At 44.4% G+C, this 21,264-nt stretch overlaps 1 protein-coding gene across 1 annotated transcript in view; it reads right to left on the reverse strand.

The window, feature by feature from the left end:
- The window catches only part of LOC107109122 (zinc finger matrin-type protein 1-like), a 48,457-nt gene that overhangs the window by 17,518 nt on the left and 9,675 nt on the right, over positions 1–21,264 (reverse strand). Inside the window, exons 3-7 of the mRNA XM_015409691.1 lie at positions 18,755–18,861; positions 8,154–8,258; positions 7,771–7,939; positions 6,686–6,952; positions 4,425–4,524 (exon numbers count right to left, since the gene is read on the reverse strand). Of these exons, the coding sequence (XP_015265177.1) occupies positions 4,425–4,524; positions 6,686–6,952; positions 7,771–7,939; positions 8,154–8,258; positions 18,755–18,861 (748 nt within the window). The remainder of the gene's footprint in view (positions 1–4,424; positions 4,525–6,685; positions 6,953–7,770; positions 7,940–8,153; positions 8,259–18,754; positions 18,862–21,264) is intronic.

The raw sequence follows: 21,264 nt of genomic DNA on the forward strand, positions 1-21,264 counted from the left end.
ATGTATAAATGAGAGAAGATTGGGTGTTTTTTTTCTGGCGGGGGGGGGGGGGTGTTCCGGTTCGGGAAAGCAGAATACTGACTTCCCTAGTATGGACTTATTTTTAGATATGTGGAAACTGTTTATAGAAATATGTGTAGATCCACCACCACTGTCATTATATTTTTGTTGTTACTTTATGTATATCTCCCCTCAAATCTTCTTTAGTTGCTGGATTTTAAGTTTCCCCCCTTGTTCTTTCTTTTTTTTAAAGAAAGAAATTAAAAATACAGTACAGTACAGTACAACACAATTCATGCCAGCAGGATCAAGGCAAAAGGGGATGACTTTTTTTGTAACCCCCCCCCCGGCCCGGTCAGGTGTGCTGGGCAAACAGATGGGGAGTGGAAGAACAAAGTTTGAGTCCAGTGGCACCTTTAAGACCAAAAGTTTTATTAAAGATATAAGCTTTTCTGTGCAAACATACTTCTTCAGATACAGCAGTGGTAGTGAGGGGAATGGGCCAAGGTAAAGTGTTTTCAGTATAGATTTGTTGAACATTGAATTAGCCAGGCAAAACAAGAAAAGCTATACTGAAACACAGCTAGTTAAAATTGATTTGAAACACTTTTAATACACATCAACAATGATCACACATCCCAGACTTATGATGGCAAAGAGTCCCAGAGGTCTGAGGTGATTTCCTCCGTGTCTGAGAGACAGTAACAAAGTGGAGGTGCTGATAAAGGGACCCTCAAAAAATCTTCTTGAGCTTCCAGAACAAGGTTTCGACTGAGCAGACTGTCATGACTTGGTCAGATAGGAAGACTTGCATGAGGATGTTTTGCAATACTAACGTTCAGAAGATGAGCATTACTGCTCTGCTTATCTCAAAGCCCGGGACCACTGATGCTTTTATTGTTTGGCAACCGAAGAGAGGCCCAAGGAGTGTGATGCTGGTCTAGATTCCTGGAGTCACTCTAGTGTGTCATCTGACTTAGTGCTAAAGGCAAATCTCCTATTCTCATCTGGGCTTCAGATCTCAGAGAGCATGATCATAAGAACATAAGAAGCGCCAGTGTTGGATCAGGCCAACGGCCCATCCAGTCCAACATTCTGTCACACAGTGGCCAGAAATACCAGGTGCCCTCAGGAGGTCCATCAGTGGGGCCAGGACTCTAGAAGCCCTCCCACTGTCCCCCCTCCCAAGCACCAAGAATACAGAGCACCACTTGCCCCAGACCAACAGTTCCTATCTATAAAGTTTCCCTTGCTTGAAAGCAGTTGAATCTGATTCTAGGGGGTGGTGCTCATATCCATTTCCAAGCTGAAGAGCCAGCGCTGTACGAAGACTTCTCCATGGCATGACTAAACGCTGAGGTGCATGGAACACTGTTACCTTCCTAACGAAGCCGTACCTATTTATCTACTTGCAATTTCTTGCTTTTGAGCTGCTAGGTTGGCAGGAGCTGGGGCCAGAGACAGGAGCGCACGTCATCACGCAGCACTAGGGTCTTGACCTGCTGAGCTACAGACCTTCTGGTCTGCAATTTAGCGTCTTAACCTTTGAGCCACTGCAGCCTGTCCATACCTTGTGGCTAACAGCCACTGATAGACCTCTGTTCCATATGTTTATCCAATTCCCTCTTGAAACCGTCCATGCTTGTAGCCGCCGCCACCTCCTGTGGCAGTGAATTCCATATGTTAATCACTCCCTGGGTGAAGAAGTATTGTGAAGTCTTGTACTGTGAGAAAGGTAGAAAAGTACTTCTTTCTCTACCTGCTCTATCCCATGCATAAACTTGTAAACCTCGATCATGTCACCGATCAGTCGTCGTTTCTCCAAGCTAAAGAGCCCCAAGCGTTTTAACCTTTCTTCATAGGGAAAATGTTCCAACCCTTTTATCGTTCTAGTTGCCCATTTCTGCACTTTTTCCAGTGCTGTAATATCCTTTCTGAGGTGTGGCAACCAGAATTGCACACACTATTCCAAATGAGGATGCACCATCAATTTATACATTATGATACTGGCTGATTTGTTCCTTCCTAATAATAGCATTGGCCTTTTTTATTGCCGCCGCACACTGTCTCGACATTTTCAGTGAGTTATCTACTACAATTCCAAGATCTCTCTCTTGGTCAGTCTCTGCCAGTTTGGGCCCCATCAATGCGTATTTATAGTTAGGATTTTTTTGGCCCCAATGTGTATCTTTGCACTTGGCCACATTGAATCCCATTTGCCACGTTGATGCCCACTCGCCCATCCTCGACAGATCCCTTTGGAGTGCCTCACAATCCTCCCTGGTTCTCACTACCTTGAACAATTTAATGTCATCTGCAAATTTAGCTACTTCCCTGCTTACTTCAAACTCCCAGTCATTACTGAACAAGTTAGAAAGCATCGGACCCAGTACTGAGCCCTGCAGTACCCCACTGCTTACCACCCTCCACTGAGAAAATTGCCCATTTATACTCACTCCCTGTTTCCTATTAATTAGCCAGTTTTTGATCCACCAGAGGACTTGTCCTTTTATCCGATGACTACTGAGCTTACTTAGGAGCCTTTGAGGAGGAACTTTATCAAAAGCTTTCTGGAAGTCAAGGTAAACAACATCTATTGGGTCCCCCTTGTCCACATGTTTGTTCACCCCCTCAAAGAACAGTAACAGGTTAGTGAGAGAAGATCTTCCCAAAACAGAACCCATGCTGAGTCCGCCTTGATAGTTTTTGTTCATCAATGTGCCTACTCATTCTCTCCTTAATAATGGTTTCCACCAACTTACCCGGTATTGACGTCAGACTGACTGGCCTGTAATTTCCCGGCTCTCCTCTGGAATCCTTTTTAAAGGTGGTATGCTCTTTTTAAAGATGCTTCCAGTCCTCAGGAATGGAGGCAGATTTTAAGGAAAGATTAATTATTTTTCTAAGGAGATCCACAAGTTCACATTTGAGTTCTTTCAGAACTCTCAGATGTATGCCATCCGGGCCTGGTGATTTAATCAGTTTTTATGTTGTCTATCAGTTGTAGGACCTCCTCTCTTGTCACCTCAATCTGACTCATAGCCAAGTGTAACATCTAACAGGAAACAGCATATGTTTGAAGTTGCATTCAGCAACATGCTTGGACATAAATATTTGCTGTTTTGCCAGCTGAAGCACCTCCTCCTCCTCCTGGAAGGTAACTGTCATGAGCCTTGCACACTCTACTAGTTGATCTAGGGCTGGGAACAACTTTTTCCCACAGGAAATGTTGATACCCAGCTATGCTGGCCATGTAGTTGGCAGACATGAAGGTCATAGGTTCAAGTGGTGTAGACCCTAACAAAGTCATCCAACTTCCTACCTTCTGTGTTGACAGGGGCAGTGTGGTGACTTGGCAACCTTTGCCCACAGATGCCGCTATGATTAGCAAGTTCAGACTAGGATGGGGACAAAGGAAATCATAACCTTCAGGCTGACTTCTATGTGGGCCTTCAAGCTGCCTTGACCTGGGGCAGGTGGGATGGTTTGATCCACGTTTCAACATCCAGCAGGGCAGGGGAAACAGGATGCTCAACAGGAGCATGGGATGCAGACTGAATGAACCATGACCACAAGCATGAACTGGTCATTATGAGGCGGAGGCTATCTGGTGACCTAGGTTCTGAAGGCTTTCCTCATTTGGACCATTTACTCTAAAACATGTAGAAGTCTTCAGAGGGAGATAATTTTTAGGGATTTGACACCATAAATGTTGGGAGATAAGTCTGGCACCTGTTCAGCTTCCAGGATGCAACAGTTGAGAAGACTCTGAGGATCTTGAAGAGGCTAAGGATGGCTTTTGGTCAGCGGTCAACTCTATTGGTTTGCACACCAAAGAGAAATCTATTTACAACACTATCCTAAGAAAAAAAATTATGAAAAATTGAGAAGTGGCAGAAACCTCAGAAAAGTCTCCAAGCAACCTTGCCCATGGGGCAGACGAGAGGAACCTGAGCAGGATAGCTCAACTCTTCTCTCTTGGCACTTGCACAATCAGAAACTGTGTTTCTTAAGGGGGTATCCTCATACCAAAAAAGGCTCTTTCTAGAATTTTAGAAACCATTACTTTCAGCAGGTGCAACGCCCCTCAGTGTGATGCACAGAGACCACAAATGGGTAATGTGCACAGAATCTTTTTTATGCAGTTCTAAATGCTTGAAAAGAAACACATCTTTTGAGCATCCTGCTTGCAATTTGCAGATGAACTGCAATACAAACAGAGGATTCCTGTCAGAATCTTATTCATTTCCCACGTTCTGTAAAAAACCTGTAGGAAGAGATCCTTAAAATAAGTTGTAGTGAGTAAATTTAAAACCCAAATTATAAACTGGATAAACTAACAAAAAAAATCAGCCCAGTGTACACACTGTCAGTGTAGCTCTAAAGCCAGAACCAGAGAAGGTAAACACTGGAAAGATACTTACTTTATTTGATGCTTATTACCCTTCATGTGAGACTGGTACATTTCTATAGATGTAAGGCTAATGCTACATATGGGACAAATATAGTTGCCAGCTCCAATTGCTAGAAAAATGAAGGACAAACAGGTTAAAAAAGATACAAAGAAAATGACACCTTTCCTCCTCTCCTTCCATCCAAAATGTTGTTTGTTTCAAAATATTAAAAAACATAATGCACATTGAGAAAACGCAAAAATGATAATAACAATATTTTTTTCCTGCTATTTATGTGACACTTTGCGTAAGCATTTTGACACCTAGCCATTTGGTAATTACTTTTTAAATATTCAATTCAATTATTAATTGTACAGCCTTTAAACTATGCTTTAGTTTTTACTACAACTGTCTTCAGGGAAATATTTTACATTTTTAAAATTATTGTCTTTATCGGCTACTGTTTTTATCTGCTATTGTTGCTTGTCTTATTTTACTAATGCTTCCTATTGCTATTTAATTAATCATTGTGATTTTATGCTTTTTATTATTTGTAACACATCTTGACAGCTCATGTACTATGATGGCATAAAGCATTTCTAATAAATAAAACAGCAGCTCAGAGATTAATCAGTTTTGAATTCCTTAAAAGTGTACATGATATTGAGTGCTGAAATTTGCAATCAGCACATTCATGTCAGTTATCTGTTGCTGGAATGACCACTTCAGACTACAACTGGAAGAGTACGTCACTGGAATGCTTATCTGCATAAAATAAAAACACACACTGGAGTGGGAAACTCCAAGGCCCATGGAAGAAACTGGAAATTGTAGAAGAGCTGCGGCCATCATCACTGGACACGTACTTCATGGGGGGAGGACCCCCCCTCTGTAACTGTGGCGTGACCATCCTGGACTTAGGACATTAGTAACGGATTGAGCACTGTGGCTTTAATGTTGAATGGTGTGTTATGTTTTTATATGTTTTTATCTCGGCATGGCTGTTGTCCTGCCCTTGTTAGCCGCCCTGAGCCCACTGGGGAGGGCGGGATATAAATGTGAAAAATAAATAAATAAATATAAATAAAAGAGCAAGTCCAGTAGCACCTTAAAGACTAACAAAATTTACGGCAGAGTATGACTTTTTGTGAGACACAACTCACTTCTTCAGATACAGCTAGAATGTAAGTCCATCTGTCCTTATATCTTTGTGAGTGGAGTGATTGCAGATACCGAATGACAACAGCAGGTAAATGACAATAGCAGGCATGATGGGATGAGGTGTGATATGAGGAGTTATAGTAGGTGTGGAGAAATCAGCATTAGTAACGAGACAGGAAACCTAGGTCTCAATTTAGTCCAGGAGGATGCATTGTCTTGAGCTTCATTATCAGTTGCAGTTCAGCAGTCTCTCTAACCTCCCTTTGAAATTCCTTTGTAAGAGAACTGCTACTCTTAGGTCAGCAGCTGAATGTCCTGGAAGGCTAATGTCAGAGTCCCACAACAAACAGGCTCAACAATGTTCCTTCCAGATCAAGTTTATTGAGTTCAGTGGAAGCAGGTCATCTGTGCATACAGTTTCTGTGTAAAGGCTAACCCTACAGGCAGGAAGGGGGAAGATATACTGCGTTTGAAGCGAGACCCTCTGATGCGAGCAAGGTGCAAGCCTTGCGCACTCAGAGTAACGATTACAAGTCTCCAGGGAGGCGAAAGCACAAAGCTGCAAGGTCAGGCTAGCAGATAAGGCGCAGGGAGAAAATGCAAGTTAACATTCCAAGACAATAAGGTGATCACTGTACCCACTCCCTTCCCCCACCCACCATGGCAGCCTAGCTGACAGCTAAAATATTCCCTCACCCTCACTGGTTTTTTAATGTTGTGGGTTCTAATGTCAGACTTATGTCCATTTATTCTTTGTTACAGGGACTGGCCTGTTTGTCCAAGATTTAAGGACAGATGGACTCATATTCTAGCTGTATCTGAAGAAGTAAGCTGTGACTCACAAAAACTCACACCCTGCCACAAATTTTGTTAGTCTTTAAGGTTCTACTGCATTCTTGCTCTTTGCATCTGCTGAAGACAGACTAACACTGCTATGCATTTTGATCTATCACACACTAGAGTATCAAGGAAAAGTTAGACTGTCCCCATGTGCTTGTTTTATATGTGCAAGGAAGAAGTCAAACATGCAGACTGGTGCAACCATTACCTTCCATGAGTTTGTTGAACATGTATCTGAGCCAAGCTCAGCTGATATAATGTGAGCAAGTAGCTCCAGGCTGCTCACTTACCACTGGTCTTGGATTCCGCAGATAGAGCCTCAGGTCCTATCTCAGCCATCAGTTTCTTACGTGCTTCATTTCGTTTGTGCTTCTTGCCAACATAGTGCTGATGGGCCATGAGTGGATTGTTGAATGAAACTAAACAAAGCTTGCAATACTTCTCTGGATTATCTAAATTGAAAGAAGCACTCGAGGAGATAGATGGGTCTTCAGCATCAGCATCCTGTGAAGTCTTCTCATGACACAACTCTGGAACAGCTGATATTAAAGACAGACCTGAGATAAAACACAAAGAAGAAAGTTAGGAGGAGTTTCTTTGATGTACTTCATCACTGAAGCAGCAGATGAAATAAAAAAATACAGAATGTCAGGCTCAGTATGCATTTTATAGTTCACCTGCCATAGAGGAAGGAGGAGGGGGAGAGGGGTGTGAGAACCAAATGCTTTCATTTTCTTAAAGGCTTTGATGTACCAGACACTGTGTTGCAGAGACAGTGCTTCATTTCTGTAGAGGGGTATGTGCTTAGTGTGTGTGTGTGGGTAGTTGACTGTTATTTCTGGCGAGCAAATGCCGTGGGGTGAATGGGTCCTGATCTTTAGTGCCTTTTCTTGAACACAATATATCTGCAATCTTTGCGCTTTCATCTTCAGTCCTAAGAAAGCTCGTGTTCAGTATGGTATCCATCAACGTCTCAATAAACTAAACTTTCTTAGAAGTAAGTGGTGTTGAGAACTGATTTAACCAGGATTCTGACACAGAATAGCTGAGAATGTAATTCGTGTGGCTCTGCAATCTCATGAAGAGAGACTGAAGTCAGAATACTGTCACTTTACATATTCATCCAACTCCCCTTTGGCTACTATTTTTAATGACCAATCTGAATAGGGTTAAAAGACAAGCCCCAGGTGCAAGGCTGGTTAATAACCCTAATCACTGGTCTATCCAAAAATTAAATGCTGAGGAGCATAAAGGAGCATGAGAAGGAGGAAACTCCACTAGTCTTATTCCTTGACCATCAATGCTGTTTCACTGCCTTGATCCAAAAGAGGGACAACAAACTGAATTGAGGATGTATAAACCACTGCATCTTTACCAGGTTGTGGCTGAGTGCTCGGGGCAGAATGCTGAGCCTGGTCCGTTGAGAGCTGCTTCAACTTCTTGGCATGGATTTTCCCCAGGTAGTGTGACTGAGCAACAACAGGGGATGTGAAGATCATGTTGCAGAGCCTGCAGTATGTGTTTTTGTCCACATTTGGGTCCGTCTGAAACCAAAACACAAAGTTGTTTAATCATGCAGTGGGTGAAGAAGAAGTTGTTTAAGGTAAGAGACAAATGGGAATATTTTGTAAAAAAAAATAGCTATGGCTCCTCTGCTACAGAGGACAGGAGTGTAATCTGGATCTGAAAGACCATTGACGTTCTCCCTCGTCATCATTAACTATGATACAAATTCTAGTGTGGAACCAGCAACATCACCTGGAAATTCACAAACAGCCTCTTCTGCTTTCCAGGTTCTTGTCCTTCCTCTTGTTCACTGTGCATTTGTAAATAAAGTCGAACTTTCTGAGCATGCCTTTTCCCCTGGAAAATACAGGTATGAGCATTATTTCAGGGTGTATTAAGTTTCTGCTTGGCAGCTTATTGTAAGCTTTTCAGTTAATCAAAACTCTTTGCCAGGCTGGATGTCACAATACAATGGACGGGGGGAGCAGGTGTCCCAGGTCATCCTCTCGTCAGCCTCCTGTGTAAGATGAACTGGTCTGCTGAACTCAAAACGAACTTAAAACCATCTTGTCAGCATTCTGTGTAAAGTGAACGTGAAAACTTGTGTCCTCTTTTATTTCTCCCAATAAAAGGATTTGTTTTTGGATATCAGTAACAGTGCAGTCCTAAGACAAGTTACACCCTCCAAAGCTTATTGTAAGCCTACTGGCTTTGAAAGGCATAAGTCTACTCAGAATTGGGGCCTTACACTAAAGCAGATCATTGGTCCATCGAAGTTGGTATTGTCTATTCAGACTGGCAGCGGCTCTCTAGAGTCTCAGCTGGAAGTCTTTCACATCACCTGACCCCTGAACTGAAGATGCTGCCGGGGACTGAATCTGGGGTCTTCTCCATACCAAGCAGATGCTCCACCACTGAGCCATGCCCCCTCCTCACTCCTCTGTTGTGCAGATTCCCACATGTAGCTCCAAACGGGCAATGCTTACTTGAATTCTGATTAGTATTGACCAAAATGCCTTGCCTTACTTTCAGAGGACAATCCCAGCTAATTTAATCTTCCTTGCTGGGAACATGTGATGTACTTGTGCCTGCCCCCTTTCTTATCCTGCTCACTCAGATTATCTATTTGTTTGCACCCGCTGTTGAAACTGGATGCACAGATAGCACATCTACCTGGGGTTTCATTATGGAAGAAAACGTGGGACAGAAATATGAAATACAAATTAAAAAAACAAAGATGTAGAAGACAGAAATGGCAGGTGATTCAGAAAGTACTTCTGAAGAAGCTTCTTGGAAATTAATAGGAGTGGCACAATGGTACAGTAGTCCTTTCCAAGCAAAATTGTGTGAATACTTAACCACACAGCAGAAAATCCATAAAAGGTAAGCAATGTTGGTTAAGGAAAAGCTTTAGGCTTAAACAAAGAGAGCGAAACGTAACAACAAGGAGTTTAATGTTTATTATTTATTTACTTAATTTATATCCCACTTCCCCCCCATGGCGACCTCCATTCTCCCCTTCTCTATTTTATCCTCAGAACAGCCTTGTGAAGCGGGTTAGGCTTAGCGTGCATTACTGTGTCAGACTCTTGGACAAAGTTACTCTCAACAACACTCTCTTGCAGTGATTTGCTTATTGATGAATAAAGATGTTCCAAGCTGAGACTAGTACTGTGTCAGAACTGAAGTTCAGGCAGGAAAATCCCCAATTATAGACAGTTCAAACCAGGTTAGGGTTAGGGTCCAATCATACCCCACAATCGTGCCGCCTAGCTTTTGCATGCTCTACACCGCCCACCTGTGAATATACCGTTAGTTTCTCTAAGACAGTGAAGCAAGCACAGTAATCTCCAAGATCATCCCTGCGTAGGGAGGTATCTTAATAAGAGTTACATCACCACTACAACAGAGCCGTTCACACACTCGCTCACTCACCCCCTCCCTCAGGAATTTCCCTCCCTCTGTGGCCCCAAGTCCCCAAACATGGCAAACAAGAGTCCAAGATTGACATTTGCCCCCCCAAAGCCCTCACCCTCCCAGCTTGAGAGAGTACCACCTATGGAAAGGGCGCACCAGTTTAGATCACATGACTTTCTTCCACCCATTATGACTTGGATCAAAGTCTTTCCATTTAATTAGATAGTATAATTGGTCTCGTTTAATCTTAGAATCTAAAATGTCCTCCACCTCCTGGTGGGGCTCTCCATCCATGATCAGGGGAGGAGGAGCTGCAGGAAGAGGTTTCCATGTTGATGGTCCCGGATCCTTCTTTAGTAGACTAAAATGGAAAACAGGGTGAATGTGACGTAAGTTCTTTGGCAACTCAGCTTCAACAAGTCACTTTATTTATAAGGCGCACCAGTTTAAATGGTCCCATGTATTTCTACCTCAGCTTTTTCCCAGGCTGCAGTCCTTTGAGGTTCTTGGTGGAAATGTACACTGAGTATCCAAGCTTTAATTCCCACTCGGGTCCCCTCCCCTTGTCGGCGTAATGCTTGTAATCCTCTTTCACTTTGGCTAGCATTTGCTGGCGGGCTGACCTCCCTTGTGTCACTTTGGCCCACCATGTCAGGCTCGGTTCCTCCGAGTTCAGGGTCGGGAGTGGTCCTCCCTCATATATATGCACTGCTTTAAAGGGGGACATGCCTATGGAACTATGCACTGAATTGTTATAACTGTTCTCTGCAAAAGGAAGTAAGTCTACCCAGTCATTTTGCTGATGATTTATAACACACCTCAGGAATTGGTCCAGCACTTGATTCATGCGCTAGGTTTGGCCATCCGTCTATGGATAACAGACCCTACTGAGTCCTTGCTCCACCCCCAGCAGTTTCAATAATTCCCTCCAGAACCCTGCCATGAACTGGGACCCCTGGTCCAAGATTATTTTGAAGGGCAAAGCATGAAGACTTATTATGTTTTGCATGAACAACTGAGCCAGTTTTTGAGCAGTCAGCAATTGCTTACATGGAATAAAATGTGCTTGTTTGGAGAACAAGTCAACCACCACCCAAATTACAGTCTAGCAGGATTTCTATGCATTTGTGGTATAAGCCCTAGTGTGTCTTCTTGAGAAAAAATAAATATAAGACAGTGTCTTATTTTCGAGGAAACACGGTACCTTCTTCAAACACTGTGCTAAAATAGCAGCAAAGATTTTTAATCCACATTTAGAAGCGAAATAGGTCTATAGTTTTTCACTTCTTTAAAGTCTGTATTTTCTTTATATATCAAAGAGATAGTATCTTCTTTCCATGATTGTGGTAAATTCCCTTCTTCCTGTATATTTTCCAATACCTTTTTATATGGTATTAGTAAGCTATCTTCAAAAGTGCTATAATACTCCACTGGAAGTCCATCTGGTCCAGGTGCTTTTCCTTTGTTTTGGATTTTATCTACAATTTCTTGTACTGTTATAGGTCCATTTAATTTTACTTTCTGTTCTTCACTCAATTTAATATTATTGTGTTTTGTGTTTCTTAAGGTATCTTGTCTACAGAAATACTCTTTGCCTGGTATAGTTTTTTGTAGACGTTTTCTACTATCATCTTGAGTTCTTCTTGTCCATACTTTTCTGAGCCATTCTCATCTCTCAGCACGTGTATTAAAGATCTTGGTTAAGGAGGGATATTGGACGATACGAATTTGTATGCAATGGGTTTCTGTCAGGTTTGGGGATTACTACTGTGGTTGCTAGATCCCATTAATTGGGTATATTTCCTGTATCTAGGATGTGATTGAACGTTGTTGCCATTTGTTTGGTTAGGAGACATTTAAATTTCTTATAAAATTCCGATGGGAATCCATCTGGACCAGGTGTTTTCCCATTTTAAGTGTTCTGATAGTGTCTGATATTTCTTGCTCCGTTATGGGAGCCTCCATGAAGTTTTTGCCAATAACAGACAGTTTCTTGTGTACTGGGAATTTTTTGGCTTCTGTTTTGAAAGTGATTGGGTCTGTTGGGATTTGAGAGTACAATTCAGAATAATATTCATGGAACCTTTGTAGTATTTTGTCTGTTTGGTTTTCTACCTCCCCTTGTTTGGTTATGATCGCAGAAATTTGTCTGTTATTGGTTTGCTCTTTTACTTTGTGTGCAAGTAGTTTTAGGCTACGTGGGGATTTAACCCAGTATTTCTGCTTAGTAAAGAGCAACTGTTTTTTAATTATAGAGGTGTCCCATAGTTCTAGTTTTTTCCTTTCTGACTCTAATTTTTTACGAATACTTGGTGATCCTGTTTTTTTGTGTTGTTGGTCAAGAAGTGTGATATTTTTTATGGTGTCAGATTTTAATTTATCTTTTTGCTTTTTCAGATATGAGGCTTTCGAAATAATCGAGCCCCGGATCACTGGCTTCAAGGCGTCCCAGATTATACAGGGAGAAGTCTCCTGTGTGGCATTATTCAGCAAATAGTTCTTAATTTCTTCCTCCAGGTGTTCTGTGAACAGTTGATTGTCCAATAAAGATACATTCAGGGACCATTGTTTATTTGTCTTTCTTTCTTCATGAGTAATGAGTGTGCATGTGAGGAAGTCATGGTCCGACCACCTGTGGGGTTCTACGCTTGTGCTTTCTACTTGTTGGATAAGGGATGGAGATAGTAAAATAAGATCTATTCTAGAGTGAACTGTATGTCTTGCAGAAAAGTAAGTGTAATCATGTACTCCGGGGTGTTTCAATCTCCAGATATCTGTAAGGTTGTTTGTTTTCAGTAAGTTATCTAGTTTAGTGAGTCTGTTTTTAGGAGTGTTGTGGAGAGGAGGGTGATGTGATTTGTCAAGAAGATTATCCACAATACAATTGAAGTCTCCTCCTAACACAATATCTCCTTCAGCAAATTCCTTAAGGAGAGTGAGAGTGGATTCAATGAATTTTAGCTGACCTTCGTTGGGAGCATAAATTGTGGCGATGGTCAATTTTTTATTATCTAGATTGCCTTTCATGAAGAGATATCTACCATTTGGGTCAGTTAAAGTTTGGTCCAATGTATACTGTATGTTGCGGGAGTTTGAACTGCCTGGGGCTAGGAGTTGAGTGGGGAATCTGGGGGTTTTGAAGACCAAATGTTCAGTCTTTTTTAAATGGGTCTCCTGTAAGAGGATGACGTCAGGATTCTGTTTCATCAAATCTGTGAGGACTCTACGCTTTTTGATAGGATGGTTCAGAGTTTGCCTCGAAAGGTGAATTGTAAAATGAGCGGAGTAAGCCAAGTATATTTAAGATCTGCTTCACGTAAGCTGTTAGTGATCTGTTTCATCTCTCTGCGTTTTTGGAGAGCTTCGCGGGGAAGGTCTGGGTAAACTTCGACTTTCTGATTGAGATAGTCCAGGTGGCCATTCCTCCTTGCATGCGATAAAATCCTTTTTCGGAACCTGCCATCCATAAAAGTTATCAACACATCTCTGGAAGATCTTGTTTTAAGTAAGGTAGTGGGACCTAATCGGTACGCTTTTGTGATCATGGGAGATTGATCGCCTTCTGTGCCAACTGCTTGTGCCAGCCATGTTGATAGGTGGAACGCTAAGTCGCCGTCCTTTTCCACATTTTCTCCTAGTCCTCTCAGTTTTAAATTGTTTTGGCGCACAGTTAGGTCCAGTTTCATGGTTTTTTCGGCCAGGATCTCTTCGGCTTGCTGCATTTGTCTTATGTTGTTGTGGTTAGATATGCTGTTCTGTATAGCCGTTTCTGCAGTTTGTTGAGTCTGTTTCAGATTTTTTTCGGTGGTTTCAAGGCGATCATATAGTGGCTTAAACATTGAATTAACATGTGTGGAGAAGTTTTTTTCCATTGCCAATAGAGCCTCTTTCAGGTCGGCTGCCGTTATTGGCACGGTTTTGTCAGTTTCAGAAATGACGGTCGCCATTTTGACAGGCGATTTTTCTTCTGGGCCCGTTTTAGTGTCAGTTAAAGAAAGATCTGACCTGTTCTTGTCCTTTTTAAGTTTTTTCAGCGAAGGTTGTGTGTGTTTCGTGGCGTCTTTCTCCATATATTTCGGTTTGGTACGTTGCTGTTTAGTGTAGCTTTGGGGTTGAGCAGGATCGGGTTCGGCAGAGCCAACGGTTCAGGCAGCCATCACCCTTGGTCCCGCCCCCGGAAGTCCACCTGGCAATATTTCAATCGCACAGTCAGTCTTACAATGGGGAGGTAGTTCATCAGCTTCCCCCTCAAAAACCTGAGCCAAGTCTCGATACTCCACTGGGATGAGATTCAATTCCTCCCACGCCAGGTAGACTTGCTCTGCCGCGGGGCAGGGCTCGTCCCCCCATTCAGGATTCCAGAAGTGTTCTTTGCACCGAGGATCAAGAAATGTCAGGGTCCCCATGCTCCACTGCACATACGGGTCATGAGCCTGGAGCCAGGGAGTCCCCAATACCATTGGGAACTTGGCCGAGGGATTCACTATAAAAGAGCGCAGTTCCCATGGGGAACTGAACTGTGCCGTACTGGCAAGCTTTGCCTTTCATGGGAGTCCCAGCCATCTGAGAAAACACTAGGGGTTTCTCTAACTTATGCACCTTTGCCCCTAGGCCTGTGACTCAGGTTGGGTTTATTAAGTTTTTGGTGCACCCCGAGTCTATTAGTGCCCTCACTCTGATGTGAGTCCCCCCTTCTGGGTTAACTAAAGTAACATTCAAGTAAAAGAGGGGGGATGAGACTGATTCTCACGCCAATGACTTTTGTACCTGCTGGTTGGCACCCTTCACAACAGGTCCTGGCCTTTCCCCGCTGGCTGAGGCACCTCTCCCTTGCTGGACAAGGAGCCTTTGAGCTCCTCTCTTGCCTCTGACTGCAGGGCCTTGGGCGTCTCTTAGAGTGGCAACTTGGCAGCTTGGGTTTCTTGTCCTTGCTCTCTTCTTTCTTCACCCCAGTGGGGCTCTTTTCCTTGGGACAGTTTGTGGGGAAGTGACCTGGGGCTCCGCACCGCAGGCACAAGCTCAGCCACATCCGTTGCTCTCCATCACCTCCAACCCCCGGGGTTTGGGCTCACTGCGTCTTTCCCCTGCTAAGCCCCTTTGCTGGTGTTTTGGGGTGATACATACGCATCCGGTTGTACCTGTTCTTGGCATCACATCCCACTTGGATCCAGCCGTTCAGCGTCAGGGGGATGCCTTGAGCCAGGACCTTATCTAAGATAGTGGGGTTGAGCCCGGCACAGTAGAACTCAATGAGCACCTCCTCAGGCCACCCCTGGAGTTTCACAGCATACGTCTTGAACTCATCAGAAAACTCTTGGACCAAGCGGGCCCCTTGCTGCAACCCTTGGAGGTGGGTTCTTGCCCTCTCCAGCTCTAGCGGGTCTTCATACTGCCAGTCACAGGGCTTGCATGGATGCATCCACATCTTGGAGCTCGGAGCCTCTGACATTAAACAGCCCCTTGAACCAATCTGCTGTGCAATTCCACAGCCGAGACCTCACATAGTCCACGTGATGCTCATCAGATGCGAAAGTGCCCCCCCATAGGAACTTCCTCACTTGCAGGGTGAAGAACACCAACTTTTCAGGGGTGCCATCAAACCTCTCCTCCAATGCATCTCTTGGCCTCTCAGGCCCCTGGGCAGGCACCAGCAGAGCTGCGGCAGAGGGGAATGGTGGTTGGCCAAGGCCCTGCCCCAGTGGTGCCTCCTTGGGCCCCCCTACAGCCAGGTCGTCCTCTTCATCAGGCCCCTGTTGCATGAATTCTCTGACGACCCCCAGGAGGTTTTCCATGAGGGTTTGAAAGCCCCTCCGGAGCTCCTCCAGCTCCCCGTGGAACTCGGCCCAGACCTGATTGATACTCAGGTCCTCCTTCAATGCTTTGGCCACTCTCACATGCTCAGGGTCATCTTGAAACACCCTGGAGGTTTGTCTCCACTCCAGGTTGGATCAACTCTTCCACCCCCAGTCCCTTGGGGTGTGTAGCCAGGTTGGATCGTCCCATATACTCTGGCTTTGACCTTGGCCTTGCACCCTTTTCCGTCTGCTTTTCTGGATCTTGGGTTGGAATCTCAGTCGAGGTGCTGGTTCCCTCCTTCACTTCTTTGCCTTCGTCAATCATCACTTTCATGGTATGACGGTCAAAGAAAGGGAGTTCTGACACTCCGTCAGACTCTTGGGCAAAGTTACTCTCAACAACACACTCTGGCAGTGATTTATTGATGAATAAAGATGTTCCAAGCTGAGAGAAGTACTGTGTCAGAACTGACGTTCAGGCAGGAAAATCCCCCATTATAGACAGCTTAAACCAGGCCCCCTCTGTTTTGCTGTCCCTAACCCTAGGGTTTTGCTAACCCTAACCCTAATCCAATCATACCCCACAATCGTCCCACCTAGCTTTTGCACGCTCTACACCCCCCACCTGTGAATATACTGTTTGTTTCTCTAAGACAGCGAAGCAAGCACCGTCATCTCCAAGGTTATCCCTGCATAGGGAGGTATCTTAAGAATAGTTACATTGCCACTACAACAGAGCCGTTCACACACTTGCTCACTCACCCCCCCTCAGGAATTTCCCTCCCTCTGTGGCCCCAAGTCCCCAAACATGGCAAACAAGAGTCTGAGTTTGACATACTGGCCCAACATCACCCAGCAAGCTTCCATGGCAGAGCAGAGGTTTGAACTTGGGTCTCCCTAGCCTTACATTTTAGCCACTATACCATGGTAACAATGGTTAGAGTTCTTCAGCAGAAATGTTTCAGATCTCCCACAAGACGTTTTCCAGTTGGGAAGATGTACGGATTCAATCCCAGCATTGTTGAATTCAACAGGGACTGGGAATAGTTAGCTCACTACACAGAGCAGCACACCTGTCTCCTGAGGAATGGGGCCTTCTGACCTCCTTTTGTAATCTCTTCTCCTTCCCTCCACTGCCTTTCTGCTATTTATAGCTCTAGATATATCCAGATGAATCCATCTGATAAAGGGGGCTCCAACAACTGAATGCTTAGGCCACAACAAATGTTATCTAAGATGGCACAAGGTTTGGGTAAAAACCAATTTATTTTATTTTACAAAATTTATACCTTGCCTTTTCCCTCTCATAAGAGCCACAAGGAAGCTAAATCAAGACAACAAAATCAAGTCTTTTTGGCATTCATATTCCTTAAATCTTTCATGTGCTGGTGCTGGCCGTGCCCAACAGGCTTCAGTTGTCTTGTAGTGCAATTGGGACTTTATGAAGACAGCAAAACATACAAGCATTTGTAAACTGACCATGAACTCAAGAGTTATATTTAGTAGAGCAAAGCTGCAACTGAACCTCAAGAGGCAAAAACTGGCAGTGTAGTTAGATGTGGGATTCTACAGAAAACCAGCCAGCCAACCAAGTCCTTGCTCTAACACCTGCTCAGAGCAATACAATTATATGCAAACAAGAGTGGGAACCAACAAGACACTTGCAGAGAGGGGGGGCACCCTCCCACCTTTGCTTCTCCCCGTCTTGTTCCCCCTTTTTTCTCTCCCCAACCCAATTACCTTTTTCTTTCTCTTTTTCTCTCCCACAAGCCAATCTCTCCTCTCTCTCTTCCCCAGCCAATAACCCCATTTTTCACCTTCTCTCCCCCAGCCAATCCCCCTTCTTTCTATCCCCCAAGCCAATCATCCCATATTTCCCTTTCTTTCCCCCAGCCAATCTCCCCTTCTTTTGCTCCCCCCAGCCAATACCCCCATATTTCCCTTTTCCCAGCCAATCCCCCTTCTTTATTTATTTATTTATTTGGATTTATATCCCACCCTTATTTGGATTTCTCTCCCCCCAAGCCAATACCCCCACATTTCCCTTTCTCCCTGCCAACCTGTCTTTCTCTCCCCCTCCTCAGTCAATCCTCCCCTTTCTCTTCCCTTCTTTTTGCATACCTTTGAGCTTGGCAGCTGCGGCAGTGGTGCCAGGGAGCTGCTTCAAGCCTGGAGCAGCTCCAGCGGCAGCCAGGCCCAGAACAGCTCCTGGCATCTGCTGCCGCTGAACCCAAAGCCTCTCCCAGAGTTCTATGCCGGACCCAGGGCTCCACCCAGCATTCCCCACTACTTGGCCTTGGAGCAGTTCCTGTCATCCCCTGGCACCATGGTCAGGCCCCGAACGGCTCCACAGGAACAGAAGCATCATCCGGGCCCCCAAATGTATTGTATGCACATGTGCAGACAATGCTTTTTATTTGGGGGCGGGAATTTAAACACACACACACACACCCTTTTTTGGGGTTTTTTTTTAACTTTTCAGATTTTTCTGCAGATCATGAGTCTGTAGGAAAACCTGTTGGGAAAGAGCGTGCCCTCTGTTTGTGGAAATAAGTATGCACATGTAGAGCGGACTGCTGAGAGTTAGATATACAGATAAGACAAAACCTTTTCTTTGGGGTAGCATTAGTTGATCCATGGAGTTTTAGTCACAGACAGAAGTGACTTTTTCTGTCACACAGCACAGCATAAAATCTAGTTATAGAACAAGCTTCTTATGTGTGGTCAGATTATTATTAAAGCAAAGAGACAATCAATGTTTCTTTAATGAGTTCAAGGATACTCTTACTAGCCAGAGTGGAGAAAGAGACCAAGGTTCTGCCTAGGTATGCATTTCAGACCAGGGTTGGACTGTAGCCAGCAGAGGCAGGAATTTGTTGGCTGCAAGGAGCCAGCCTCAAGGGTAGAACATTTACTCTGGGGGGAAACTGAAGGAGGTTCAAAGATCAGCATGGCCTCCCTGCATGCTCGTTGGCTCCCCCCATATTCAATTTGAAAATAAAGAGGTGTTACAAAAATGTTCTAAGTCTCCAGTGATTCTTCCTCACAAGGGAACTGAACTTGTAATGGTTATCTCTGGAATTCTGCCCATTTGGGGGACAGGGACTGAAAAATACTCACATGTTACATCCCAAAGCTCACCTCATAGTGGGAAACTCTTTGAGATTCAAACTGCAGGACGGCTCCACACACTTTACAGAAGGTGTCTGTGCAAAGTTCTTTTCTGGTTGCCTCATCTAAGGCATCATCTAAAGGGAACAGGAAAGGGCACGGCCGTTAAGTACAGACAATAAGCCCACCTATTTAGGCAAGTCATGCAGGAAAACCTAAATGCAAGATGTGTCACAGCAGAACCATTTCCCTGACAGGAGGCAACTATATTTACCCCCTCCTCCATTGCCTGTGAGGTCTCCTTCCAAAGCTGTCCTGACCCTTTGAAGCAAGAACAGCAACAGGGCGAGCCAGGATGCATTCGTCTTCCAGGAGGAGTGCTGTGCCCCTGTGCATATTTCTTCTTCTTCTTTCAGAGTACCAGGGGATCATGGCTTTGATGATGTGTGGTCAGATTATTATTAAAGCCCTTGAAGAACAGGAGGACCCCAGCAGCCACATCTCCACATTACAGTAAACAGTAAACTAAACAGGCAGGATGTTGTGCGTGTAGCAGCAAGCAGGGCAGAGAGAAGTCACTGCTCAATTTGTGCTCAGGAGTAAAAAAAACCACTCGCATGCCATATACAAGTTTTGCCATGTAAGGAACAATAGTGCACAAGCAGGGACCTGCAGGAAACCCTCGTCTAACAAACTTCCCCCTTTCTTTCCCCCTCCCCTTCTCTGTCAAGTTACCCCTCTATTTCTCTCCCCTTCTCAATCCCCCACTTTCTTCTCCCTCCTCTCCCCTCACAACCTACCCTCTTCTCTCTTTTGTCCCCCCAGCCCTTCTCAATCTACTTCTCCTTCTCTCTCAACCTACCCTGCGGTGTTACTCGTTGGGGTGTGGGGTGCAGGGGTGCATGCGATGCAAAGACGACAGGACACAAGTCTGCAGGAAGCTGATCTGACACCTCTCGGTTTCCCAGCATTTATTTATAAGCTCAGTTTTCCCCCATTTCCTCCCCCTCCTCTCTCTCCCACCTTCTCTCTGCATAGAGGAAAGTTTCAAGCATTCTAGCATCCTTTTGGAATGTGTGTGTCTGTGTGTGTGTGAGCTCTCTGTTATCAGTTCCTTCCCCTCCTCAAGGTCACACTGACTGCGTAGCAATCACCAGACTTCTCATGCTGTTAGCACACAAATACCTTTGGGTTCCCAATCTCCAGGCAGGAGAATCCTACACTACCCCATCTCAATTTCTCCCTCCTCTTACTATCCCTTTAACTGTCTACTTAACTCCTCTTTTGCCCCCACCTTCTCCATCAATCTCCCCATCTCCTTCTCTGCCAACCTTCCCCTTCTCTATTTCTCCGCATTCTTTCTCTCCATCAACCTAAATCCCTCTGTTTTGCCCCCACCCCTTCTCCATCAGTCTCCCCATACCCTACTGTCAACATACCCCATCACCTTCTCTAATTACCCCATCTCCTTCTCCTTCTCCCAGCTGAGTCACGTGGGCTGAGGCAAGGAAGTGGAGAGCACGTGGTGGGTTGCTGATAGAAGGTAGGGGATTTTTCTTTCTCCGTTTGCCTTCCTAGCTGCTGTGTGGGAGCTGAGAGTCGGGTGAGGCTGAGTGAGTTGCTGTGGAGTGCTGTTGATTGCAAGCCCCGCCCCCTATTGTGCTGGGCTCTGCTGTGCTGAGCCACCACCCTCTGTAGATGGAAGGCCTGAACACTTACGTCATGACGTCATCAACTGTAGGCATAACATTCCCTGAGCTCTGCAGTTTCCAGCTACTGTCACAAGTGTTTTAACTTGCAGTTTCTCGTGTACCCAACAAGATATTCTCTTGATTTTTTCACTGCAGTATTCCAGACACTTCACACTAGCTTACAGTGTTACAGTGTTACTGAGTTCAGTTTCCCTTGCATATTTTAGTGCATGTTTCGTATATTTTACAAGCATAGCTTACAGGGTTACAGTGTTACTGAGTTCAGTTTCCCTTGCATATTTTAGTGCATGTTTCGTATATTTTACAAGCATATAATATTGGAGAGTGGTGGATGACTGTTGTATGATGGTATTGTCAATTCTCACTCTATTTCAGATTTTTTGGGGGTAGATCAGTGAGTTTTGCTTCAGTTTGCCACAACAAATCCAGAAGGGAACTGGGGGGTTCTGCACATCCCCTTCTTCTGCTCAGTATTAAAGCCAGCCTTATAGACTAGAATTTTCAAAGGACACTTAAAAGCACACTGCTTGCATCAAAGATGACAGAACAACGAATGTGGTTCATCACACAGCTGTCATCCCCACCTTGCATGTGAGCATAGTCAAATAATACTAATAGTTTAATAACTTCTGGTTTTCAGTATTACTACTTTTTATTTAACATTGACACAGCATGAGATAGTAATATGCACAAACTCATACTTTGGTAAGACGTCTTCACATACAGTAAACTTCAATCATAATCTCCAGTTACCAAAAAAGAACAGCTACACAGGATATTTGGTGCCATCAGGAGGTCCAGCAGTGGGGCCAGGACACTAGAAGCCTT

The sequence above is a fragment of the Gekko japonicus genome, unplaced genomic scaffold (assembly GCF_001447785.1).
Source record: "Gekko japonicus isolate JY-2015 unplaced genomic scaffold, Gekko_japonicus_V1.1 scaffold3274, whole genome shotgun sequence".
Lineage (NCBI taxonomy): Eukaryota > Metazoa > Chordata > Lepidosauria > Squamata > Gekkonidae > Gekko > Gekko japonicus.